The 23,654-nt window shown below is 44.6% G+C and overlaps 1 protein-coding gene across 2 annotated transcripts in view; it reads left to right on the forward strand.

Annotated features, from left to right (window-relative positions):
• The window catches only part of TADA2A (transcriptional adaptor 2A), a 30,841-nt gene extending 13,435 nt beyond the window's left edge, over positions 1-17,406 (forward strand). Inside the window, exons 9-15 of one of the 2 annotated variants that reach the window (XM_056865120.1) lie at positions 4,461-4,504; positions 5,377-5,487; positions 8,905-8,976; positions 10,997-11,129; positions 12,272-12,315; positions 14,946-15,019; positions 17,184-17,406. In XM_056865120.1, the coding sequence (XP_056721098.1) occupies positions 4,461-4,504; positions 5,377-5,487; positions 8,905-8,976; positions 10,997-11,129; positions 12,272-12,315; positions 14,946-15,019; positions 17,184-17,369 (664 nt within the window). In that variant the 3' untranslated portion in view covers positions 17,370-17,406. The remainder of the gene's footprint in view (positions 1-4,460; positions 4,505-5,376; positions 5,488-8,904; positions 8,977-10,996; positions 11,130-12,271; positions 12,316-14,945; positions 15,020-17,183) is intronic. The other variant, XM_056865121.1, reaches the window with a different exon arrangement.
• Positions 17,407-23,654: the final 6,248 nt, after the last annotated feature.

The following is a 23,654-nucleotide window of genomic DNA, read 5'->3' on the forward strand; positions in this document are numbered from 1 at the left end:
GGCTCTGAATCCTGCTCTCCCAATTATTGCCGTGCATGGATGATTCACATCATGCTGTTTGCCACAATAAACAACTTCTGACTCCGCTTGATTCCCCAGCATCCTGAAGATGAGTAGGCTAATTAACATTCTGTGTGATTTGTTCATCCAGTCACATGACACTCAAGAATGATTCAGCAATTTGAATAGCCCAGTGTTTTTTCAGAGGTGTTATTCAACATGGGGTGCACCAACAACTTATTTCAATTTTTACTGACTTTTCCTGCACCTCCCAAATCAATATTACCCATTTTATAAAAATGCTGTTATGTTGCTTTCCCCTTCCTGTTACCACCTCCTCCCAGCTAAATGCCCATTGCAGTTGAACAATTTGTGACCATGATGTTTTGGAGGAATGAAAATTTAATTCTTGCCATCCCCCTGCTCCCAAATATTAAAATATTTCCAAGCTGGGTAACAGACACAAATAACAGCTAAAGGTTCTTCTCTTGTCTTGTAATATTGCAGGGTCTCCGGGGGCGGGGGGTTGGGAGACAAAAAGGGCACTGCTCCCCCCAGTGGGGGAAGGGTGGAAGAGCCAGCCCCCACTTTATGCAGGGTGAAAGCTCTGGGCTCACACCCACTTTCCACAAGGTGGAGGCTGTCAACTTGCTGCACCGGCTCCTGCTCCCCTCACACAGGGCCAGGGTGATGGCCCCCCAGGACTTTTCCTATGACTTTTATAGCCAGCCCTCCCCATGAGGGTCTCCCAGAGTGAAGAAGAAGCTATATATTACACTGAGGATCTATTAGCTGTCTCAATGTGAGAAAGCAACCTGGGGCGTGGGGGCAGAGGATATAGATCAGGCCCATGGCACTAAGGGGGAGTTAATGCTTCCTGCCTTACACACCATTTCCTCAATTGAAAGCCCACATCCCTTCCACCTTGGCTGTTATAAGCTTCAGTAAGGGGAAAAAGAGAGCGGCCCCTTTGTTTTTCTGTTCCCTACCAAAGCTAGCCGCAACCTAACAGCTCAAACATGGAAACGGCATGGAGGGAAAGCAGTAACTGTGCCAATGAAAGTCTTGTCCAGCCTTCAGGAACCCCTTACCACCAAGGAACCAGCCATTTGCAGGGGGTTGATGGGGAAGCCGACGATTAAGCTGCCAGATGGTGGTGGTGGAAAATGCCGTCAAGTCACAGCTGACTCATGGCAACGACCCCTTGGGGTTTTCAAGACAAGAGACTTCAGAAGTGGTTTGCCATTGCCTGCCTCTGCATAGCAACCCTGGACTTGCTTAGTTTTCTATTATCCAAGTACTGACGAAGTCCAACCCTGCTTAGCTTCTGATATCAGATGACATCAGGCCATTCTGGGCCATCCAGGTCAGGGCCTGCCTTGGTGGTGTGGGAAATGCCATCGAGTCACAGCCGACTTATGGAGGCTCTGTAGGGTTTTCAAGGCAAGAGACGTTCAGAGGTGATTTGCTATGGCCTGCCTCTTTGTTGCATCCCTGGCTTCCTCGGTGGTCTCCCATCCAAGTACTACTAACCAGGGCCGACCCCGCTTAGCTTCCGAGATCAAGCTAGCATGGGCCATCCAGGACAGGGCAAACTGCCAGATTGGGCTGGGTAAAAAGAAAGAGTAGGGCGGAGTTATTAAACTACTAGGACCTGTCTCAACAGTCCTCACACCAAGGAGGGAATTAGAAGCGCTTTCCTTTGGAGAAGGTATAAGTCATAAGCCCATTCTAATAAGAGTCAAGCTTTTGGCAAGATGCTGTGGCTGAAAGCTTGGTTTGAAGGCAACAGTTACTGAATTGTTAAGTGAAACAGCAGATCTTCTCAACTTGTGTAGTACAGTTTTGAGCCCACTAAGCTTTTTCCGCTGTCAGAGTGGATCAACATAAAACTTCTTCAGGCATAAGCCATGTCTCAACATGTGTTTAACCCACTAAGCACAATACACCAAATTCAGCAACCCCTCAGATGCACTGACTGTTAAACAGAAACAAAACCTGCCTTCTTATCATGCTACCAGAAGAAGAAGAAGTTTTTATACCTCGCTTTTTCTCTACCTTTAAGGATTCTCAAAGTGGCTTAAAATCACCTTCCCCTCCCCACAACAGACACCTTGTGAGGCAGGTGGGGCTGAGACACTTTGGAGCAAACTGTGACTAGCCCAAGGTCACCCAGCAGGCTTCATTTGAAGGAATGGGGAAACCAACCCGGTTCACCAGATTAGAGTCCACTGCTCTTAACCATAAAGCCTCTCAGTTTTTCATCAAATACAGCACCTTAATAAAACAGAAAGGGGCACAGAAATTGTGCTGGCATTTTAGCCCTTACCCCCCTCCCCCCACAGTTTGAGCCATATCTGTGGCTGCTTTGTCGGCTAAACTACCGCTCAGGATATTTGATCTCAAATCCCCCCAGTGTAGCCTGCAGTTTAGCCCTGAGGCCCTTGCCCTCCAGAAATCCATAGAGGGAAGACTGCAGTTACCTAGCCTAAACCAGGCATGCCAGTGAGATGCAACCAGGCAATTGCACAATAAGAACAGGTGAGAGGAAACCAAAGAGTAAACCTTAGCTGGATACAGTGGATATGTCACAAGGTGTGTATATAGGAATGTGGTGTGGTAGGGAGAGGAGTGGTGTGACAGGGCTGGCATCAGCATACCCTGAAGTGGGGCAGCTGCTCGGGCCCAGGGTTTCTGGGAGGGCCCATGGTCACTGAGCCCCCCCCCCAGGAATGGAGGCACTCCTGGTGGGCACAGTGGTGTGGTGTTGCCATCTGCAAACACAGCACCCAGTACCATTGTGGAAAGGTCAGTGGGAAGACTCAGGAACGACATATAGGAGGACGGGGGGGGGGTGGGGCTGGTAGGAAGAAGAAGAGTTGGTTTTTATATGTCAACTTTCTCTACCACTTAAGGGAGAATCAAACCAGCTTACAATCACTTTCCCTTCGCCTCCCCACAACAGACACCCTGTGAGGTAGGTGGGGCTGAGAGAGCTGTGGCTAGCCTAAGGTCACCCAGCTGGCCTTATGGGTAGGATTGGGGAAACCAACCCGGTTCACCAGATTAGTGTCTGCTGCTCATGTGGAGGAGTGGGGAATCAAACCTGGTTCTTCAGATCAGAGTCCACTGCTCCAAATCGCTACTCTTAACTACTACACCATGCTGGCTCTCCAAGGCGTGGAAGACGTGAGCAGGGGTCTTGGAGGTGGTTAAAGGAGAGGGGGCCCTGGGTGCTCTCTGCCTGTCTCCCGCTTGCAAAAAAATCTGGAACTGCCCTTGGTTGTTAGTAAAGAAGTGACAGAAGGGATGTGCAGGCATATCCGGTGACACTTCTAGACAGGGGAGTTGGAGGTGTAAAATCTAGAGGCAATGCACAGGACCATCAAGTTTGAGAAGCACCGACATACAAAAGAGGAACAGATAACCCACATAGAACCTTACTTGTTATGCAGATAAAATTGTCCAGCAATTTTGCTGGCTGCAATCCTAAGCACACTTACTAGGCAGTAAGTCTTGTGGAATGCAATGGAATTCTAAGTATACATGCTTAGGATTGCATTGTAGGCTATGTTATTTCCTGTGGATCTGTGTGATTTCCACAGAGTGGTAAGGAATGATCAGGCTCTGGTTCTGAAAGCTGTACAGGACATCTGAAGGAGTAGTGTAATCAATTTACTTCTATATATTTCTGAGCCATTACATTGCTTCTATTTACAGAAAATTGCAAGCTGCAAAAAATCTTGTATAAATACCTCCATTGCTTTCTTAGTGTTCCAAATCAATAATATTTCCATTGGCTGCCTCCCTTCATATGTAAGTAGATAGATAGCTTAAACTAATTAGTGCTATTTAAAAACTATTTCTTTATTGAACCAAGAATTGTTGCAATTGGATATATATGCAGACTACTATATACAAAAGCAGATGATAGTAGGCAGGAGAGGCACAGATCTCTAGAAAAGACAGCACAGTTGTCACAATGCAGCTCTGAGTAAAACAAAGTGCACTTCTGTGGGGGTTCTATTTCTGCCAACATGGGGACTCACCTAAGGCTGCCAAGAGTTTCCAGCAATTCCTAGAGCTGTCCTTTGTCACTTCTGGATAGCTGCAAGAATCACTGAGTAGACTCCTTGGTACATACCCTTTTGCACTGTCCTTACATATACCAACTTAGGCTGAAATGGATTATACCTTGTTTTAACAAATCTTCTTGAGCAACTTTGGGGCAAAAGGTTCAGTTCCTCTTAGAGGACTCTGACTAGGAATTCTATGGCAAGAACTTCCTGTAAGTAGACAAGACCTTATTTTCCTTTTTAATTAGTAAAAGAAACATACCCAGCCTTTTCTGGAAAAGATTTAAGGAGGAGCATCTGCTACATTCATATATAGTTTTTCCCCGATGGATAATTGTTTATGCTAGAAATATTTCTAATCCAGGATGTACCTTTTAATTACAGAATTATAAGAGACCATGGACTCATCAATCTCAGAAAGTTTCAGAGTGAGTACCACAATAGTCAGACTTAATTGCTGTGCTATCCAGCTCAAATTAATCTTTAAAAGGTGCTACTTGGTTCATATTTTGAATACCTCAATTCCATTTGTTTGCAAAATTATATGTGGGGCTAACTGAAGAAACATTTAAATTAGATCCTTGCAAAGCCCAGTGATGTTCTGCTCCAACTAACTTAGGCCTGAGTAGGCATCCATGTCCCTTATGCCTTGTCAGGATTGTCATTTCAGCACAAACCGGACCCACTGCCTTCTTCCTTATCAGGCCTGGGATTCTACTGACTAGAAAGGTTCTTAGATGGTAATATTCAGAGGTGGTCTTAGTGATTAGCTATTCTGGGGCCCTGGGCAAATATCCGGGATGGAGGGCCATAATCACTACTGCCCCCCCCCCAGGCCCACCCAATTCCCAAGCAAGGGGCAACCCTCAAGCTGGCTGCCAAAGAGACAGGCACACACAGCTGCCACCACACTAGCTGCCTGAGCCATGGAGGGGTGGCTGCACACCATGGTGGCAGTTTGTTCTCCCTGCTCTTTACTCTTCCTTCTGGAGGGCAGTGCAGTGGGGGAGGGAGGTGTCCAGCTTTAGCTGCCACTTGTGCTAAACCACGAACAAACCCTCTTATCTGCCACTTCCACATTGGTTAGTTTTATGGTAACAGAGAAGCAGCTTGGGAGAACCAGCGTGAGGTGAATGGCCAACAGTTAGGAGGGAAATGTGAGCTAACTGCCCAGACATTTCTTCCGTCGTGTCACACAGTGCAGTTTCTCGCCTGCAGGAAGCAGCATCCCTCTTCTGGGTGCTTTACTTGTCTCCCTTGTTAAGAAAGTAGCTTTTCTGTGTCCGCATCTCTCTTGTAGTTCTAGAAAGAAGATATCCAAAGGAGGTTCAAGATCTTTATGAAACCATGAGGCGTTTTGCAAGAATACTAGGACCAATGGAGCATGACAAATTCATTGAAAGCAATGCATGTAAGCATCTGGACTTTATTTTTATGTCCTTTTCCCTGGGCCATATAAAGATTGGACATGACTTCTGTCTACATGTAAATTGTAATAAGGTCCACCAAATATCATACACATGCACCCAAATATTTTGGTACCTACAGTAATTGCAAAATTTGTTCTTTATAATAGTATTATCTATAAAGTCAGTGTGTGTTAGTGAAGGAATAAATACGCTTTAGAGTTTCACCAAGATCTTAGAAGTGGGTAGAAGGGTGTGTACGCGCATGATGTTTGACTATCTCTCCATTACATAATACACAGAATTGTTCTCTCAGTTACTTCAGAGGATGGTCTACGGTATTTACAAAGCTTTTAGCATTTCAGATACAAAATATATTGTCCCACTTGCATGTGGTAGCGGTTTTAGCTGGGAAAAGGAAAAGCAAGGTAAAAGTAAGCTGGTTAGGGACATGAGGTTTGCTACAAGCTTTTGAATTTTTAACTCCCTGTACATCTCTCTCTTTTTTTTTTAAGCCAGAGAGAAACAGTATTGGCAGAAATGGTCAGGTAGAGGTGAATCTGTTCTTGTCTATGTTGAACACTTAGGGAAGGGGGGATAATCAAAGCCTTCTGTTTTGCCCATTACATTTTTTTGTGTGCTGCTCACAAGCCCCTCCTCCTAGTTCAACAGAATTTCTTTTGCTTGCCCCGACTAGCCTTATTTAGAGATGCAGTGAATATCTGTGATTTTTCATTTCGGAAGGTGGAAATTACATCTTCACAGTCATAAGCACCTGCACTTTATTAAAGCAACACATTTCCAGAGGATTGTCCACCACCCAAAGCAGCATCATTGTGAATGAGATGGTGTGGAATTCATCCAAATGCGCAGAAACTTGACAACATGGAAGCATCATATGTAGCCCATCTCTGCTTTGAACAGGGGACATAAGCACTAGGAAACTGAGCACCTTTGTCATGAGAGCTCTGTGATCAGGATTTCCTGCACTGGTTTTTTCTTTCTTTCTTTCTTTCTTTACTTACTAGCTTCCCATTGCCCCCATTTTGAAGATCGAGGAAGCACCATTAAAGATGGCATCTTTAATCCTTTCCTTCCATTCCTTTTTCTCCAATCTAAATCCCACCCACCAAACTGCAGTTGCTTCCATGAGGGAAAAATTTTATGGGGAGGGACTTAGATTGGGGCAAGACATGGGAGGAAAGAGTGACCTCCTAACACCACTTCCCTGATCTTTGAAACAGTCACTTGAGGCTAACTAGTTTAAAACAAAAAAAAAACCTGCCAGTCATTTGACTCTCAGCCAGATCACTGTGCCTTTTGTGGAGTAGCAGTGCATAACAATGCTAGGATCCAAAACAAGGTGAAATGATTTGGAGAATTGTTCTCTTAAAAACTGCGGTCACTTTTGCAGATAGGTTTCTCAATCACACAATGTGAAAAGTTCTACATACTGCCAATCCTTGCCAATTAATTAGTTCCCCAAAGAGCTGTTTTAATGGTAGAAGATCTTTTGTTAAATTTCTAAGACTTGAGTTAAAATTTCCATCACTGATTTAATTTTGTGAGGTTATAATGTCGTGCGGTGTCAGGCATTTGCAGGCTCCGCCAGGTGATTTTTCATAAGTAGCTTTGCTTTTTAGAAGTGTCTGACTTTCCCATCATCAGATCATGCATATATTCTGCATAATTAAACCATCTTTAAATTGACCTGCCCACATTGCAACACAGGTAGTTGGGAATATTATTCCCCTAAATTTACTCATATCTTTCTGGGGAAACAACCCACATCAGAGTTATTTTTGTGTTCCAGTCCAAATTTCTGATGAAGGGATCTTTGACTCTCAAAAGCTCTATACCCTGAAACTCTTTTTGGCTACGGGACTTGAGTCTAACAGTCCAAGTATGTCCACAACACTGAGAGCTGCAATTTCTGCATAGCTCTGGTATCATTTGGAACTAATTTTCGGCAGCATTTTCTAATTAGTTATAGAGGTGTGGCGTTTATTGAACTCAGGTATCCTTTAATGTGGTTAAGAGTGCATTTTAACAATGCACTGGGAAAAACTAGCAAGCTGTGGCTGTTTTGTACTCTTCCCAATTTTTATCCCTCCCTTCCTCAAAGGAGCTTAGGGCAGCAAAGTTCTCCTCTACTTCATGTTGTTCTCAGAATGATCATATGAGGTAAATCATATGATCGTAGGAGGTAAATTAGGCTGAGACAGAATGACTGGCCCAAAGTCATGCAGGAAATCTTATGGCAAGTGGAGATTTGAACCCAATTTTCCCCAGGGGTCTCCAATTTAGTGCCTGTGGTCATCATAGCACCCGCCAACACCTTTTGCGGCACCCATCAAGTGTTTTTAGGAAGTGGGTGGGGCCAAATAGGGCTTTTGCCCAGGAAGGCTTCTGATTGTCTGTTGGAGATTTGATTGGCAGTTCAGATTTTTTTAAATGTTGCTTTGGCAGCAGCTGCCACCACCACACAAGGATCTGTGTTGTGTTACTGAAGTGAAGCTGTGGCAATCATTTTGTGGCTTACTCCACCTCCTGAGGCATCCATTTTGTGGCAGCCATTTTGTTCCTGCGTCCACCATGCCATGTCAGAATTCCAAATGTGCCTGCAGGCTCAAAAAGATTGGGGACCCCTGCTCTAACCATTACATCACATTGACTTTCAGTGGCGTCTTCTAAGTAAGGAGTAACTTGGACTTGCAGGCTGACGATCTCAAATTGTATTTACAGCAAACATAACTGCGATAAAATAAAAACATGTTCTGTGGGTGTGCGCTTCAAAAATTTTTTTTTAATTTCAGGTCTTTCTTTTTAATAGTCCATGATTTTCAGTATACCAGAATTTTGGGCGGTTTGGCATTGTTTTTGTAATTTCTTTAAGGCACAGTGTTAAAATAATATCCTTTTAAAAAAAACCTTCAGAAACATGTTTGTTTGGCAGCATTAGAGACCACTCTATCTCACAGTGTCCTTTGTACGCATTTGAAAACTCTGCCACTAATACCAAAATGTTGGTATTAGTGACAGTGCCAAATGTTATCTCCTCACTTTCACATAACATGCAGAACACACAAGACTAAGCACGTGCCTGCCCAATATCAAAACAGATAGGCACTTGCTTTTTAAGAGAAAACTGATGCCTTGTGGACAGAGCGAATGCTGTGTAGTGGACCGTGTGTTGGCCTTGGGTCATCAGGGAGCCCTGGATTCATGCCCCCACTCAGGGCTGGATTTCACCAGCTGGCCTTCTGCAATTCACTCTCAGCTGAACCTGTCTCCGAAAGTTGTTCTGAGGTTGAAATAAGTACATTTTGTTCTTGCTTGGAGAAAGAATCATTACAAAATCCAAAATGTAACCTGTATTTTTCCCCCCTTCATTTCACTCTCATTCTAAATGGGGAAATCAGTGGAATTTGAGCTGCGAAGGGAAATCAAACGGCTACAGGAATACAGGATAGCTGGCATCACTAATTTTTGCAGTAAGTGTGTACTTGATACATTAGCCAAGATTATGCTGAGATATTTACGCTCAGGGTATATTACTGAGAAGGCAGTTCCTTCGGAAACATGTTTGTTTGGCAGCATTGTGCATTAGAGAAAACATCACTGGTTTTAACCCTGGATCTCAGGGGAATGTCCCAACGGCAGTTGCTAAACTCTACAGCAGTGACCAGGTCTGAAGATATTGGGGAAGTAACTGGCTGACTCATGAGTGCCTTTCATCTGACGGATACAATAATTTCATCTCTCATCATCATTAGAGCCTGACTTCCTGCGGAAAAAATCTTGCTGCCAAATAAACTCACTTTAAATCATTGGGGCTTTTTTGGCCATGTTCATAAGAGCACCAAGGCCTAACTAGATAGATGTTAAGACCCTCAAGTAAGGCCTAGTTTATACGTGATCAGTTAGTCAAGTTTATTAATACGGTCGACTGACCAATCACGTGCCAACATATCAAAATTTCCAGACACAATAGTTTTGCACTGCAGAATCACAGACTGCCAGTACATATAAAGGTGTAAGGTCAATAAAAGCAACCCCTGGTTAAAATTATCACATTAAAATTGTAAAATATTCTAACAATCATTCTCTAATAAAGCTCTGCGTATTTTAATAGCAACAGCGCAGAACTTGGCAGTTTGGAGCGTAAGCTGAGCATCTTCTCCTAATAGGAGTTTCTTTGCCAAAAGCTCAACTGACTCATCAGGGAATTTACAACGTGATCAGTTATCTCTTGAACACATTACAATCTCTGGTTTGCTTATATGTTCAAGGACTGTATCAGAAGTTGCACAGGCAAGGTGAGCTTATTAACGTGCCTGTCCCACTCCAGGGAACTAATCATGTAAACTATAGTAGATATGCTCTTTTTTTCCAGAGAGCCTGCATCATAATTCCATAGAGAAACAAAGAGATTGCCACTGCTGGTGTGAAGCTGCCTTAGCTATCACAGCAACGAACCTAGAGTTGCCACAACTTTCAGAACAGCAGCAGGTGATCCTGGCTCCCTGTAGAGTGTACAATGCTCATGCTTGCAAACAAATGTTTGTGTCTGCATTTTACTTCTTAAAGCAAACCCTTGAGATTAAGAACACATCCACAAGGTAATATGAGACAAACTTTTTGGCATAATTCTCACAAAAGCAGATAGCATTGTAAACCTGGGCGGAGCGCACCACTTCCAATGGCAGGCAGGGGATTTGCATGATGGAATGCCGCTCCATACAAAATAATTCTCTACACTAGATGTCAGGGAGGAGGGTTCCAGCTTAGCCTTCTCCATGATACACACTTTTTTGTGTGAATAGGAAACATTTCCCCCTACCGCCACCATTAGGACATATTCACCACGTGACCTGCCATCTGCAGTACAAAATAGTACAATCCACAGACAGGATGGCCACCTGTTTTTTTTGTTTTTTTGTTTTTATTTTTTTGCAAACTAGATCTTGGATGTACTGGCAGCAGACATTTTCCAGACATCATTACTAATGCTGCTGCTCCATTTCTATAGTTGAAGTTACTGTGGTGCATGAGAGTATTATAATTAGTGCTGTGTACTGCATACTTTGCTAGGCAGCATCACCACTGGTATTAACTATAGTAAAACCAATTTCTACATGATAAGTTTTAATATTACAGGAGGCCCAGCAGGTAGCATCAGAATTTTTTGCCTGTTTTTCTTTTTTTCAGTTTACATCTGCCGTATGATTTTTTATACTTTACCCACAAACAAAGATAATATTTGGACATTTACTGAAAGTGGTTATATGCCAGTGTTTTCTGACACTTCCCGCTAGGTTTTCTTAAGGTTTACTAATAAATATCAATATTCACCAAATTTGACATTTTAATGAAATATCCATAACGCCTTAATGGTTTGTTTTCTTGATTTGGGAAATCACACTGGGACAAAGTTTGAGGGGGGGGGGGGAATGTGCTCGAAAGATCATGTCCTAAGTAAGTCAGCCATAACATGCTCTTTGTTGGCTGCAGGCGCGAGAACGTATGACCGCCTCAAGAAGATCCGGGAAGAGGAGCGTCTGAAGCGCACCATGCTTTCTGAAGTCCTCCAGTACATTCAGGACAGCAATGCCTGCCAGCAGTGGCTCAGCCGGCAAGCTGATATGTATGTCTGCTATTAAGATTAGACCTTTTAATAAGGGAAACCAGAGATAAATCTGACTTGAAGCAGTAGAATGACAAACCTAGTTTGCCTGGGGATAGAATAGTGACATGGTACCAAAAAGAGGATGTGTTTGGGTTTCTCTTAAGCTCTATCAATTTTGCTGTGAAATAGGACCCATGTTCTACCCAATATGTCAGTGACAGGGCAGTCCTATGTGGTGGTACACCTTTTCATTGAAGTCACTGGGCTTAGCAGGGTCCAACTCTGCTTAGGTTGGCACTGTGAAAGAAGGAAGAAGGGTAGCTTTGAAGAACATGAGCATGTAGATGGGTATGCTTATTTCTCTACTCTGTTGAGAAAGGAATCTGTTAGGGAATAAAACCAGGATCAGCATTGACACCTGGGCTCCGTGTAGTCTCTGTTTTGTTTTTGTTTTTTTAATAGAATTCTATGCCCAGGTAACCCATATTTTATACCAAGCTAATCTGAATTCTGTAACATGCATTAATTATGCAAATAGAAGAAGTTTGCAATGGTCCTCTTTTGAGTATAATTTATTCTAGCTGGGTATGTGTGTGTGAAGTGCTGTCAAGTCACAGCCGACTTATGGCAGCCCCAAGGGGTTTTCAAGGTAAGAGTGGTTTGGAGGTAGTTGGCCATTGCCTGCCTCCGTGTGGGCTGAGAGAGTTCGGAGAGAACTGTGGTTGGCCCAAGGTTACCCAGCAGGCTTCATGTGGCGGAGCGGGGAAACGAACTTGGTTCTTCCAGATTAGAGTCCCACCACCCTTAACCACTACACCACACTGGCTCTCTATTCTAGCTATACCAGTGACCAAAAGGGTAACAATTCTAAAGCCCTCCTCCAGCTGTTGATAATCTTATTCAGCCACCTCTCTAGATTCTCAGATTTGCTCACATAATTTCAATTGCATCTTCTGAGCCATAAGAGCTAGAAATCATGGCACACACACAGCCTTGCTGGCCACCCACGTGCTGTCCAGCTGCCATTTCCTCAAAGCCTATGAAATACACACTGTAAAAACAAGCTGCACAAAATGGCTCGGAATGCAGGGAAAGAGTTCAGGCAACCCACTCCTGTGCTACGTGAGACTAATATATAATTTTTTAAATTTCATTTTCAGTGACTCTGGCCTGAATCCCACAATGCCGGTTATGTCAAATTCAGGTAAATATTTTGTTGAGGACCCTCCTGCAGCTCTGAGCCTTGTGTCTCCATTCATCAGGTTCATTATTCTTAGAAATGAGAAAATAGCGGTAACTGCATTAGCCCATGAAGAATGTGGCACTGAAACAGTGTTTTGACCAATGGCTGCATCTTCTGATCAACACCCCAGAGGCCCCTCTTTCCAAAAGCACTGGAAAGCCAAGAATCCAGCCCCTATCCCTAAAACAGAGCTTTTCACCAATTTCACAGTTTACGCTACAGCATGCTGCAAGCAGAGAATAGAAAACTGCAAATTGCAACTGAATGCCCACAGAGTAAAGAGCTGCAGAGGCGGCAGAAAACACAGACACAGATCCCACTCAGGATTGCTGAACAGTTTAACCTGGGATGAACTCTCTCTCTCTTCAGACGTGGTGCAGAGTTCATACAACTCTTCACACAGCTGCCGAGCATTTGCTGCTGGGTGTCCGGGGGCAGGGAATTACGACTCTCCTCCCTGGAGCACAAACGTTTGCTGCGTATTCATTGAGCACTCACATATACACGGATTGTTTTGCACATACCTGGGGCCCGGCTGTCTTTCCAGCCAAAACTAGCCGTCCAAATACAATCCTTGGTAGCCACTGAGCAATTAATTAAACTTATTAGTGTAGTTAAATGTTACTTGTGAGCCTTCAAGATGGAAGGAAAAGAGCAGCTGCTGAAAAATGGGTGATTTTTTTAAAGTAACATTTCTCTGTTGACAGTTTGTTGTCTCATAGGGCTGTTACCTATTACTCAATTGCATATTTCCACCAATGATGCCTCACAGCCTGAGTATGAGTAATACAGCTGCACGTCAGTTCGGTGACGTGCAACTTGCTCGACAGCCCAGCCCTCAGTGGGAATGGGACGCAAGCAAAGAAGGCTGAGCTGAATAGCTCTTTCGGTGCCACAAGAACACCCCAATTAGTCTGTCACGGGAGCAAGCGTGGTTCAGCGCACTGTACTGCTGTGCGCGCCGGGTTTAAATTCCTGGCTTTCCTTGGCCTCGGGTTGCAGCCCAAAGTGCGTTTACCAAGAAATCTGTATGTTTTGAGCCGAGTGGGGCTGGCTTCTGAACAAACATCTTTCTTTGGATTTTTGTCCTCTGTTCTGGAGGCTGAATAGGTTAACAATAAAATGTTCATACAACCAAGAATAGTGGTGACTCCCTTACCGCATCCCCCTTCCAATTCTTTCCCCCATCTAATTCCTCCCCCCTTAAAAGTCAGTTGCTTCAAGAGCCCTCTATCTGATCACACTACAGCTACAGTACAGCAGATCCCCAGTCTCACAGGATAATGCTTCCAGTGTTTGGGGGGGGGGGCGGGGGGAGGCCATTCTCCATGGTAGAGCATATGCTTTGCCTGGGTCTCTGGTTTGTTTCTGACAGCATCTCCAGTTAAATGCCCCTCAGGAGCAGTCATTTGAGAGTCACCTTTCAGTGCCTAAAACCTCAGAGAGCCACTGCTTGTCAGAGGAGGCCAGGCCTGGGTTCGGTGGACCAGTGGCTGAAGTCCGTACCTTCATACCCAGCTTTGCAGTCTTCCACGCCTGCCTCTGCGATGACCCCAGGAACAATGACAGTATTTCCAGTGTTCAGGTGGTCACCTGATGGGTGGGGAAACGTGGTACAGGACTAGACTGGTTGGGGTATTACAGGAGGGCAAGGAAACTTTCTTGGGGTGTGGTACATGAGTTTTGGGCTTCCTGCAGGAACACAGATGCCAGCTCTACCACTGGTGACTGTTTCTGTCCCAGTGCTACAATGTTATTCCTGAATCTTCCACAGAGTCTTGCGCATGCATGCTTTAAAAAAAGTGGGAATCTGTGCCATTTGATTTTTTTGCTCAAATCTATTCCATCTACACCTGGCATTTTGTTCAGTTTCCATATAGATCAAGATTTATTAACTCTGACAAGGTGTAGCTCCCCTGTGGTTCCTTTCTGAAGAACACACACCAGTTTTTGGCTTTTCCACTTTTGTCTACCTGTTTAGTCTGCTTTGCTAACATTTTTGAATAAGTTCTCCAGTACCACAGGTACTTTGTACAAACAAATAAACCTAAATGTTAGAACCATGAATACAGCTTTCTGTACTGTTTTAAGCTTCCCTCATTTCTTTAAACAGCTAGTTCTCAGAGGAACTGGCTCTCTGTTAAGGGTGGCGGTGAACTCTTTTATCCCCCACCATTTGTAGTGTAAACCGGCTCAGTTCAAACTAGCTGAGACAGCACTGGGTTGGGATCAGGCTGCCTCTGAATTCCCCAAAAGCCATGGTGGGAGAAGAATTCTTTCCCCTCTCATGCCTTCCCCTCTCCCTGAAGCGTCCTTGTAGTCCTGATAAGAGGAACCTGGCCAACCGGGGTGGAGGAGTTGGCCAGGGGAGAGCTTCAGTGCATTCCTAAGGAGAGTTCCTCCAGTCTAAGCCCATTGAAATGAATGGAAGAAACTCTCCTTAGGAACGCACCGTTTGTGTTCAAGCCTTGTTTTATGAAGATTGGGGATGATCTAAGTTGGGAGTCCTGCTTCATCACATCTAATCTCAGCCTCACAGCTACCAGCTCTGTTCTAGGGGTTGCTGTTATCTCTCTGTTTTCTCCCCACAGGTAGGAGGAATGCCCCGCCACTGAACCTGACCGGCCTTCCAGGCACGGAGAAACTGAACGAGAAGGAGAAAGAGGTAAGTGGAGAATGGAGAATGGCAGCCTTTAAATAGCTTTTGGCATATTCCAAATGGGGCATATTCCAAAATAATCCTAAACACAACTGCTCAGTGTTGTGCTTGCTGCTGGCTCTGGCGGACAGCTACTTGGATTTATCGTGGTGCAAGAACATAGCGCAAGATTTCGCAAGCATTCCTTGCTGCGACAGAGTATTTGTCCTCATTCCTGTTTGTAATGGTTTCCATCATTATCTTTGCACACCACAGCTCTTAGACTACTTGGGGATTTGCCCTGACCCACAGCCATGGCCAGTATCCAAAGAAACTATGTCATCAGCTGTACCTACATTAATCCTATATTTATGTGTTATTTGGGCAACCTCCAGGAATGCTGGCTTCCAGACACACTTGCTCAAAGAACTTACACTGGTCCAGCCATTTATTTATAGGGAAATAAATCTTGTGTGTAAAGTGCCGTCAAGTTACAGCTGACTTATAGCAACCCAGTTGGGTTTTCAAGGCACGAGACTAATAGAAGTGGTTTTCCGTTGCCTTCCTCTGAGTCCTGACCCTGGACTTCCTTGGTGGTCTCCCATCAAAGTGCTAATCAGGGCCGACCCTGCTTAGCTTCTGAGATCTGATGAGATCAGGCTAGCCTGGGCCATCCAGGTCAGGGCAAATAAATCTTACTATATATGAATGTGTGAGAGACTGCAGTGTGAGAAAGGGAGTGTTGGTGAAGTGGTATTCATTGTGCTGAAGGAAAAGGACCTGGATTAATCTCAGGCAAAGAAAGCAGTGTTTCTCTGTTTCAGAGGAAAACTATAAGAAGCTTAGGAGACCATTTGATACCCTGGGTGTCTTTTCGGCTCCCTCCCACCCTGGCCTCTTCTGTTGTGATAGCCGGCCAGCTTCTTTCTTCAGCCCTTCAGACAGATCACCAACTAACCACTAATCCTTGGTGCTCCTGGCACCTTCCAGTGTTGTAGGTGAATGTTGTCATCTGCAGTGCTGTTTTCTTTAAATCTTTTATCTTCACAGTTTTGCTTCTGTTGGTTTGTTGTTTTTTTGTTTTTTTTGGTCAGAGCACTTTAATAAAAGGGGGGAAATAGACATTTGGTGTCTCCAGTGGGGTCATTACAGCAGAGGGAACTTCAGAGGAGATCTAGATTTTTGGGAACAGCTGGTGCAATTACTGGCTTACGAAACTGAACCCAAGACCTTTTCAGAAGCTCTGTTTCAGTCTCCAGGGGGTGGGGAACTGCCTTGTAATAAAACTTCCTAGTACACAAGAACCCAATGTCTGCATAACTTCCCTCAGCATTCCAATCCTACTCTCTCACTGGATAGAGCCAAGGTCCAATTTCGTGAACAAATATCGAAGAACCAGCCTTGGTGTGACTATAGGGCTGAAGAGACAGCTGGCGGTGTTGAGAGACAGCATGGTGTAGTGGTTAAGAGCAGCGGACTCTACTCTGGAGAACCAGATTTGATTCCTCACTCCTCCACATGCAGCCTGCTGGGTGACCTTGGGCCAGTCACAGTTCTCTCCGAACTCTCTCAGCCTCATCTACCTCACAAGGTGCCTGTTGTGGGGTGGGAGAGGGAAGGTGATTGTAAGCTGCTTTGAGACTCCTTAAAGGTAAAGGTAAAGGTCCCCTGTGCAAGCACCGGGTCATTCCTGACCCATGGGTGATGTCACATCCCGACGTTTCCTAGGCAGACTTTGTTTACGGGGTGGTTTGCCAGTGCCTTCCCCAGTCATCTTCCCTTTACTCCCAGAACGCTGGGTACTCATTTTACCGACCTCGGAAGGATGGAAGGCTGAGTCAGCCTTGAGCCAGCTACCTGAAACCAACTTCCGTTGGGATCAAACTCAGGTCGTGAGCAGAGCTTTTGACTGCAGTACTGCAGCTTACCACTCTGCGCCATGGAGCTCCTTGAGACTCCTTAAAGGTAGAGAAAAGCTTAGTTATAAAAACCAACTATGATGCTGAAACAGTGGTTATATTTGCTAGCTCTGTTAAGAAACAAGCTCTACTTCTCCCTTTTCTTGTACATACAGACAGAGATTTAAAGGACTGGATTTTGTTCCTCTGTCCTCTGAAAAAAAAACATCCCTAAGAAGGGTGGGAAAGGATGGTATGGTGAGCAGTGAATAACCATTGGCTTTCTCTCCCAGCTCTGTCAGGTGGTCCGACTGGTCCCCGGAGCCTATTTAGAATATAAAGCCGCTTTAGTCAACGAGTGTCACAAGCAAGGAGGCCTGAGGCTGGCCCAGGCACGGGCCCTCATCAAGATCGACGTGAATAAAACGAGAAAGATCTACGACTTCTTGATCCGAGAAGGATACATCACCAAAGCCTAGCAGAGAAGCTGTTCTCCTTGGGACATTCTCTGTGTTATCAGAGACTCTGTGTTTCTTTTTTTAATAGTTGTCTTGGAACGGTGAAGAGTTCTCTACAAAAGACTGGCTTCTGAAAACATTGTCTGTCTTCACTGTGCCATGTAAAAGTTTGTCACGCATTACTCCACTGCAAACTGTCAGAGTTGTGGGGATGCATAAACTGTCATTAAATATGAGTGGGCATTACTTTCTTGCACCTCTTGTAACCATAAAAGAGGAACCTGTGGAGAATTTTTGTTCAGTACTGCTAATGGCGTAAGTATGGAAGTGCAGCCCTTGAACACACTTCACGTTCGCCCTTTGTGTGGGAGAAGCAGCAGAGGGGCCCATTCTGCTTCCATCTCTCGGGCTCCTGAATTAAAAACTCATTTAGTTCAAGAGGCTCAGTGCGTGCTTGAGGAGCAGAAAACGACATGATATGTTCAAATTCAACTGATCTAAAATTACACTGTTTAAAGGGGAGGAGGAGAATGCCTATTTAGAAAGATATTTTGGAACATAACGCATCTGTTTTCAAAGTAACTAAACTCTGTACTGAGAAAGATCTAAATTTCATGTGTTGCACGATTTTGCACATCTAGAATATTTATGCAAATATGCTTATGTAAGAAGTGGCTTTGTTTGTAGGCAATATTTGGCATGGGAAACAAATATCAAGTTCAGAATTTGGGATATTTAGTGCAGGGGCAAGAAAAGAGGAAGTCATGGGAAAAGCAGCAGAGATCAGGAGATCGAAGACGGCGAGCAATGAATAACCCAGTAAGCTGCAGACGTTCCACCATGCAAACGACCAAGCATCTCACAAGTGTGGCTTTTAAAGTACATTTCCATACCTTCTGGCAAAATAGCGCGGAGTGCCAGATGTTGGAGGATAAGCAACAGGGTGGCCATTGCCTTACTATTTGGGCTCCCAGTGCCATCTGTCTCGCAAGTAGAGGAAGCAATGCCAGATCTCAGTTGGCACTAGGGAGACAATGTTTATGTCCTTAACCATTAGACCTATAAACTTGCTTTTAAGAAGTCGGTATTCACAAATGCAGACCATGCAAGCCCAATCCTACTTTACAAAGCAACACAACTAATCCTCACTAACCCAGTTAATGAAACATTGTTTTCTTAGGCAAGATTCTAGCACTGCAAATGACCTGTAATTTGTTTAAAACTAAAACTCATACAAGAACAGTATCACATCTCTCCAATGCCATAGATGGTCTGACTGTCAAGGAATCTAACTTCGTGTGTGTGTTAAGTGCCATCAAGTCACTTATAGCGACCCTATGAATCCTCCAAAACATCCTCTCTTTAACAGCCTTGCTCAGGTCTTGCAAATTGAGGGCTGTGGCTTCCTTTATAGAGTCACTCCATCTCTTGTTGGGCCTTCCTCTAACTTTAGATATATCCTATCCTAGGAATAGCCTCTTGGAATTTAGATCAAGCTGATAACAGTGCAGTTAACTGGGAAAGGACTAAATGAGCCAAGAGATGATGAGAAAGATGGAATGCCTTACTTGAAAAAAATAGTGCAGAATGCACAGGCAAAAGTCTGGCATTCTGCATGGCTACATGATTTGGGTGATTTTTAGATATCCTATCTGGACGGCTTGTTGCAAGTTAGCCTGCAGGTTATCCAATACGGCTGTCAGCCTTCCAAATAGTTTCCTCTGTGCCGTTAAGAACCAAGTGATGGGAGAAAAATTTCACAGGCTTGCTTTTGGGCCTTTAAAGGGATGAGAAAAGCTGTATGGTACTGAATTTCTCCTGTTGTGCAGCTTTATGGCTACCCCCAGAAAGGAAGTGGTACCCTACTTATCAATGCTGGAACAGATTAACAAAAAAATCGCTGGAGCAGAAGGATAATAATATGACTTAAGCGTCATCCACAACTTTTTGAACCCTGATGGGGGAGAGCTGCGGATAGTTTCCCAATGCTTCAAAGCCCCCCCACCGCGGCTTTGTTTTGTGACCCAAATACAAAACAACTGTGGGGGCTTGGACCTCCAAAGTCCCACCTGACCTGTGACCCACACACCACTGCCTCTCCCCTCAGGTACTGCAGCCTCTCCACCAAACTCTTTAAGAGGTTCCCCCCTCTCCTGGTCGCTGCGTTTCTTAACGATGGCACATGCACCACTGTGCTGCCCTAAACACTTTTCCTAAACACTGCATGCGTAATGCCATGAAGGGAGGTCAATTCAACATTAAGAGAGGCAGCAACAACCTGTCAAAATCGTGGTTATAGAGAAAAAGGTCTTGTGAGTCACCAAGAGAGCATTGGCAGATGATCCGTCACCCACTCAATATCGGCCCTTGCATGAACCGACAACATGATGCGTTCCGGGCACAACTCCTTCCCATGCACCATTGTGTAAACAGGCAAGGAGGCCCCGTCCTCTCCCATACCAGTATGTCCTCATCAGATTTCCACGTGCCAACCAAGAGCAAAAGAAACCCCCCACAGTAAGAAATCACAAAGGGAGAGAGCAGGTGTGTGGGTTCAGTATCCAAAGGCATTTTGAATTACGGATTGTAGGGACTTTCATGTCAAACCAAGAAGGAAGACAGCATTTGGCAGCAAGTGCTGAAATGAGTCTCCTGCTTTGGCTGGAAGACAAACACCAGGTTTGCAAGTTTCAAAATAGAGGGTGCATTTGTGAGCGTCCCCAGGTGCTCTTCCTTGACGGGACATGTCCACATGGTCCCTATTTAATTATCCAGGACTTCAGCCAGGAAATAGGGAACAGCTTGATTTGTGCTTTTTCTATCTAGTCCCTATAAATAAAACCTTGCAATGCGAGGCGGTTATTTTTATATTTCTGAGCAGTAGCCCAGTCGATACCATGCTGTTAGTAAAGCAAAATAAGGTTTCAAAATAATAATTATAATAACTGAGACAGAAGGAGAGGGCTTTCCCCACCCCCAAGCTGACGACTCGCTAGAATGTGTTAACCAGCTTACTTCCAGTCGATGCTAGTTGTCAAAGCCAGACAAGTGTCAAAAAAGGGCAAATTCTGCAGCCAGATGCAATTAGGAAAAACAAGCAACAATTTGAACAGGGCTGCCAACATGTCTCTAAAAGGAACCAACCCATCAACATTTTTGCAAGGCCACCATAATATCGTAGTTTGTGGCACATCTGGGGCTTGAAAGGGGAAGATCGGACACACACTTCCATAGTATGACACAGCCTTTCTCATCTTGGCTAGCTGGTTCGTTATAGGCCAGTAGCTAACCACGGGAAATCAGATGCTTTTAAACACAAATAGATAGGATGCGTTTATTAATTATATATCTTATCTTGCCTTCCTGCCCCTAAAACAGATCCCAATGTTCATATGCCACCTTTTATGCCACCCTTCCCACATTTCAAGCAGTTTAACAAAAGCAAATCACCAATAAACAAATATTTTGCTAATCTGTGTGTGAAGTGTAGGATTGCCAGGTCCCTCTTTGCCACCAGTGGGAGATTTTGGGGGTGGAGCCTGAGGAGGGTGGGATTTGGGGAGGGGAGGGATGCCAATGCCATAGAGTCCAATTGCCAAAACTGCCATTTTCTCCAGGTGAACTGATCTCTATCGGGCTGGAGATCAGTTGTAATAGCAGGAGATCTCCAGCCACCACCTGGAGGTTAGCAAAAGTGTAGCTCTGTGGCTAAACCCAGGTAAATGTCTCAAACTATGAAGACCGTAGCACTATGGCTAAATAAGGTAAGAATTACAAGTTACAAAATATAATTGTTTTTACACATCCAAGATTCCACAAATAGTGAACTAGGTATAACAGTATATTGTTGCAGACAATTCATCTTCATTGCATAACAATGAAGTTGTTCAAGGATGAGATCGACTACTGACCATCCTTGGATCATGAGCACCTGCTCTTGATGATGGGACATTACACACCGATTGCATAATATTATACGTGCACCAGTGCTGAACACAGCTTCATGGTATATGCGAGTTGCGGTGACTAAAGAAACCTTCGAGTGAAATGGGACTGTCTTGCCAGTCGCAATCTCTACTTGGGATCTATTGCTGTGTTGCAGTTTTTGTACTGTGATACCCTTTGTGAATTTGTTTATTAACGTTAGCATGTATAAATTACATATTTTGTAGTAACAACTTCATAGTTATGCAATGGTTGCATAAGTTAGCGACCTTTAGAAGAATTGTCTGCAACAATATACTGTTATAGCTAGTTCACTATTTGTGGATTCTTGGATGTGTAATGACAATTATATTTCGTAACTTGTAATACTTACCTTGTTTAGCCATAGTGCTATGGTCTTCATAGTTTGAGACATTTACCTGGGTTTAGCCACAGTGCTACACTTTTGCTTACCACCTGGAGGTTGGCAACCCTAAGGAAGTGCCATCAAGTAGCTTCCGATTTATGGCAACCCTATGAATGAATGACCTCCAAAATATGCTAATTGAATACCTATTAAAAATATTTTTTCCCAGCACCAGCCCCTGACCCACAATGCAGCCGGGAAAATATCCCCTAGCTAAACACCAGAAGAGATCTCAAATGCCCAGTGGAAATGAAAATGCCTTACATACCTCAAGGTGAAGTGCCCCAATTAAATGGCTTTCTGCATCGCCAGAATATGATTCCAGGGGATGAAGGCTAACTGTCATATTTCACAGTTGACCAAAAGAGGATACTATTTTCTGACCAAATATTTTTCATGCCTTATTTCTGGAACAGTATGATTGTCAGGCGCTGATCTGGATGGCCCGGGCTAGCCCGATCTGGTCAGATCTTGGAAGGTAAACCAGGTCGGCCCTGGTTAGTCCTTGGATGGGAGGCCGCCAAGGAAGTCCAGGGACACTACGCAGAGACAGGCAACAGCCAACCACCTCTGTTTGTAGGCCCTGGCTTGGATGGCCCAGGCTAGCCTGATCTCATCAGATATCGGAAGCTAAGCAGGGTAGGCCCTGGTTAGTCCTTGGATGGGAGGCCACCAAGTCCAGGGTCGCTACGCAGAGGGAGGCAACGGGCAAACCCCCTCTGAACGTCTCTTTCCTGGAAATCCCTACAGGGTCACCATATGTCGGCTGCAACTTGAGGGCACTTTCCACCACCACCATCATTAGGGTTGCCAACCTCCAGGTACTAGCTGGAGATCTCCTGCTATTGCAACCGATCTCCAGCTGATAGAGATCAGTTCACCTGGAGAAAACGGCCGCTTTGGCAACTGGACTCTATGGCATTGAAGTACCTCCCCTCCACAAACCCCGCCCTCTTTAGGTTCCGCCCCAAAAGCCTCCCACCGGTGGTGAAGGAGGACCTGGCAACCCTAACCATCATGCTCACCAGAGTGAGCTACAGACCAAGTGTGGTGTACCAATTAGCATGTTGGACTATGACTAGGGAGACCTGGGTTTAAATTCCATCCCCCCTCCCCCCCACACTGTGATTTAGTGGGTGACCTAGGGCCAGTCACTCTTTGAGCCTATACCACTTCACAGGATTGTTGTCAGGGTAAAATGAGGAGAGGAAACCCTGCTGCCCTGAGCCCCTTGGAAGAAAGGTGAGATAAAAATCAGATAAATAATCTGAAGTATGAATGAGCTCAGAAACCAGATATACAAGGGACTTTTTGTTTGTTTGTTTGTTTGTTTGTTTTGTGAATCCATTTTTCCTTCTCATTGGCTATTTTGCAAAAGGAGGTTACCGAGGAATATGGTTTTGTGTTTACTCAGTCCCAAACGGACAAACAAATAATCAGGAGCTCATTTATGCTAGATATAAATGCACACACCTGTTCTCTTTACGGCCATCTAATCAAAATGATCCACTGACATTATTCTAACTGGCATGGTGCTGGTGTCTCTATGGTACCTGTGCTAAAGGAGCCGTGCTACAGCCTATAATTTCCCCTTTGCCCAGTCATTTGCTACAGCCCTGCCCTTATGGGTGTCGAGAAATGGGAGCCTTTTAAATGCTGTAATGGTCAGACATGCCTGGTACAAGCACCCCCAGCAGGTTCCGTGCCAGCTGCACACACGCCCTGCCTTGCAAGGTGGTTTTTCTCCCTGGTTCCACACATCCATCTTTTAAGGAGCTGCTCTGTGCTTGGCATCAGTACGACCCCAATTGGAAGTGCAACAGGCCGGCATTTCTCTTTGTAGGAGTTTTGTGTTTCTATCACACTTTTGGTCTGTCCGTTTGTTTTGCCACCTGTGCTGATCCTATTTTGGAACATGCAAAGTAATGAATAAAGAGAAAGGGAGCATACACAAA

This window comes from Euleptes europaea, chromosome 19 (genome assembly GCF_029931775.1).
Source record: "Euleptes europaea isolate rEulEur1 chromosome 19, rEulEur1.hap1, whole genome shotgun sequence".
NCBI classification, from domain to species: domain Eukaryota; kingdom Metazoa; phylum Chordata; class Lepidosauria; order Squamata; family Sphaerodactylidae; genus Euleptes; species Euleptes europaea.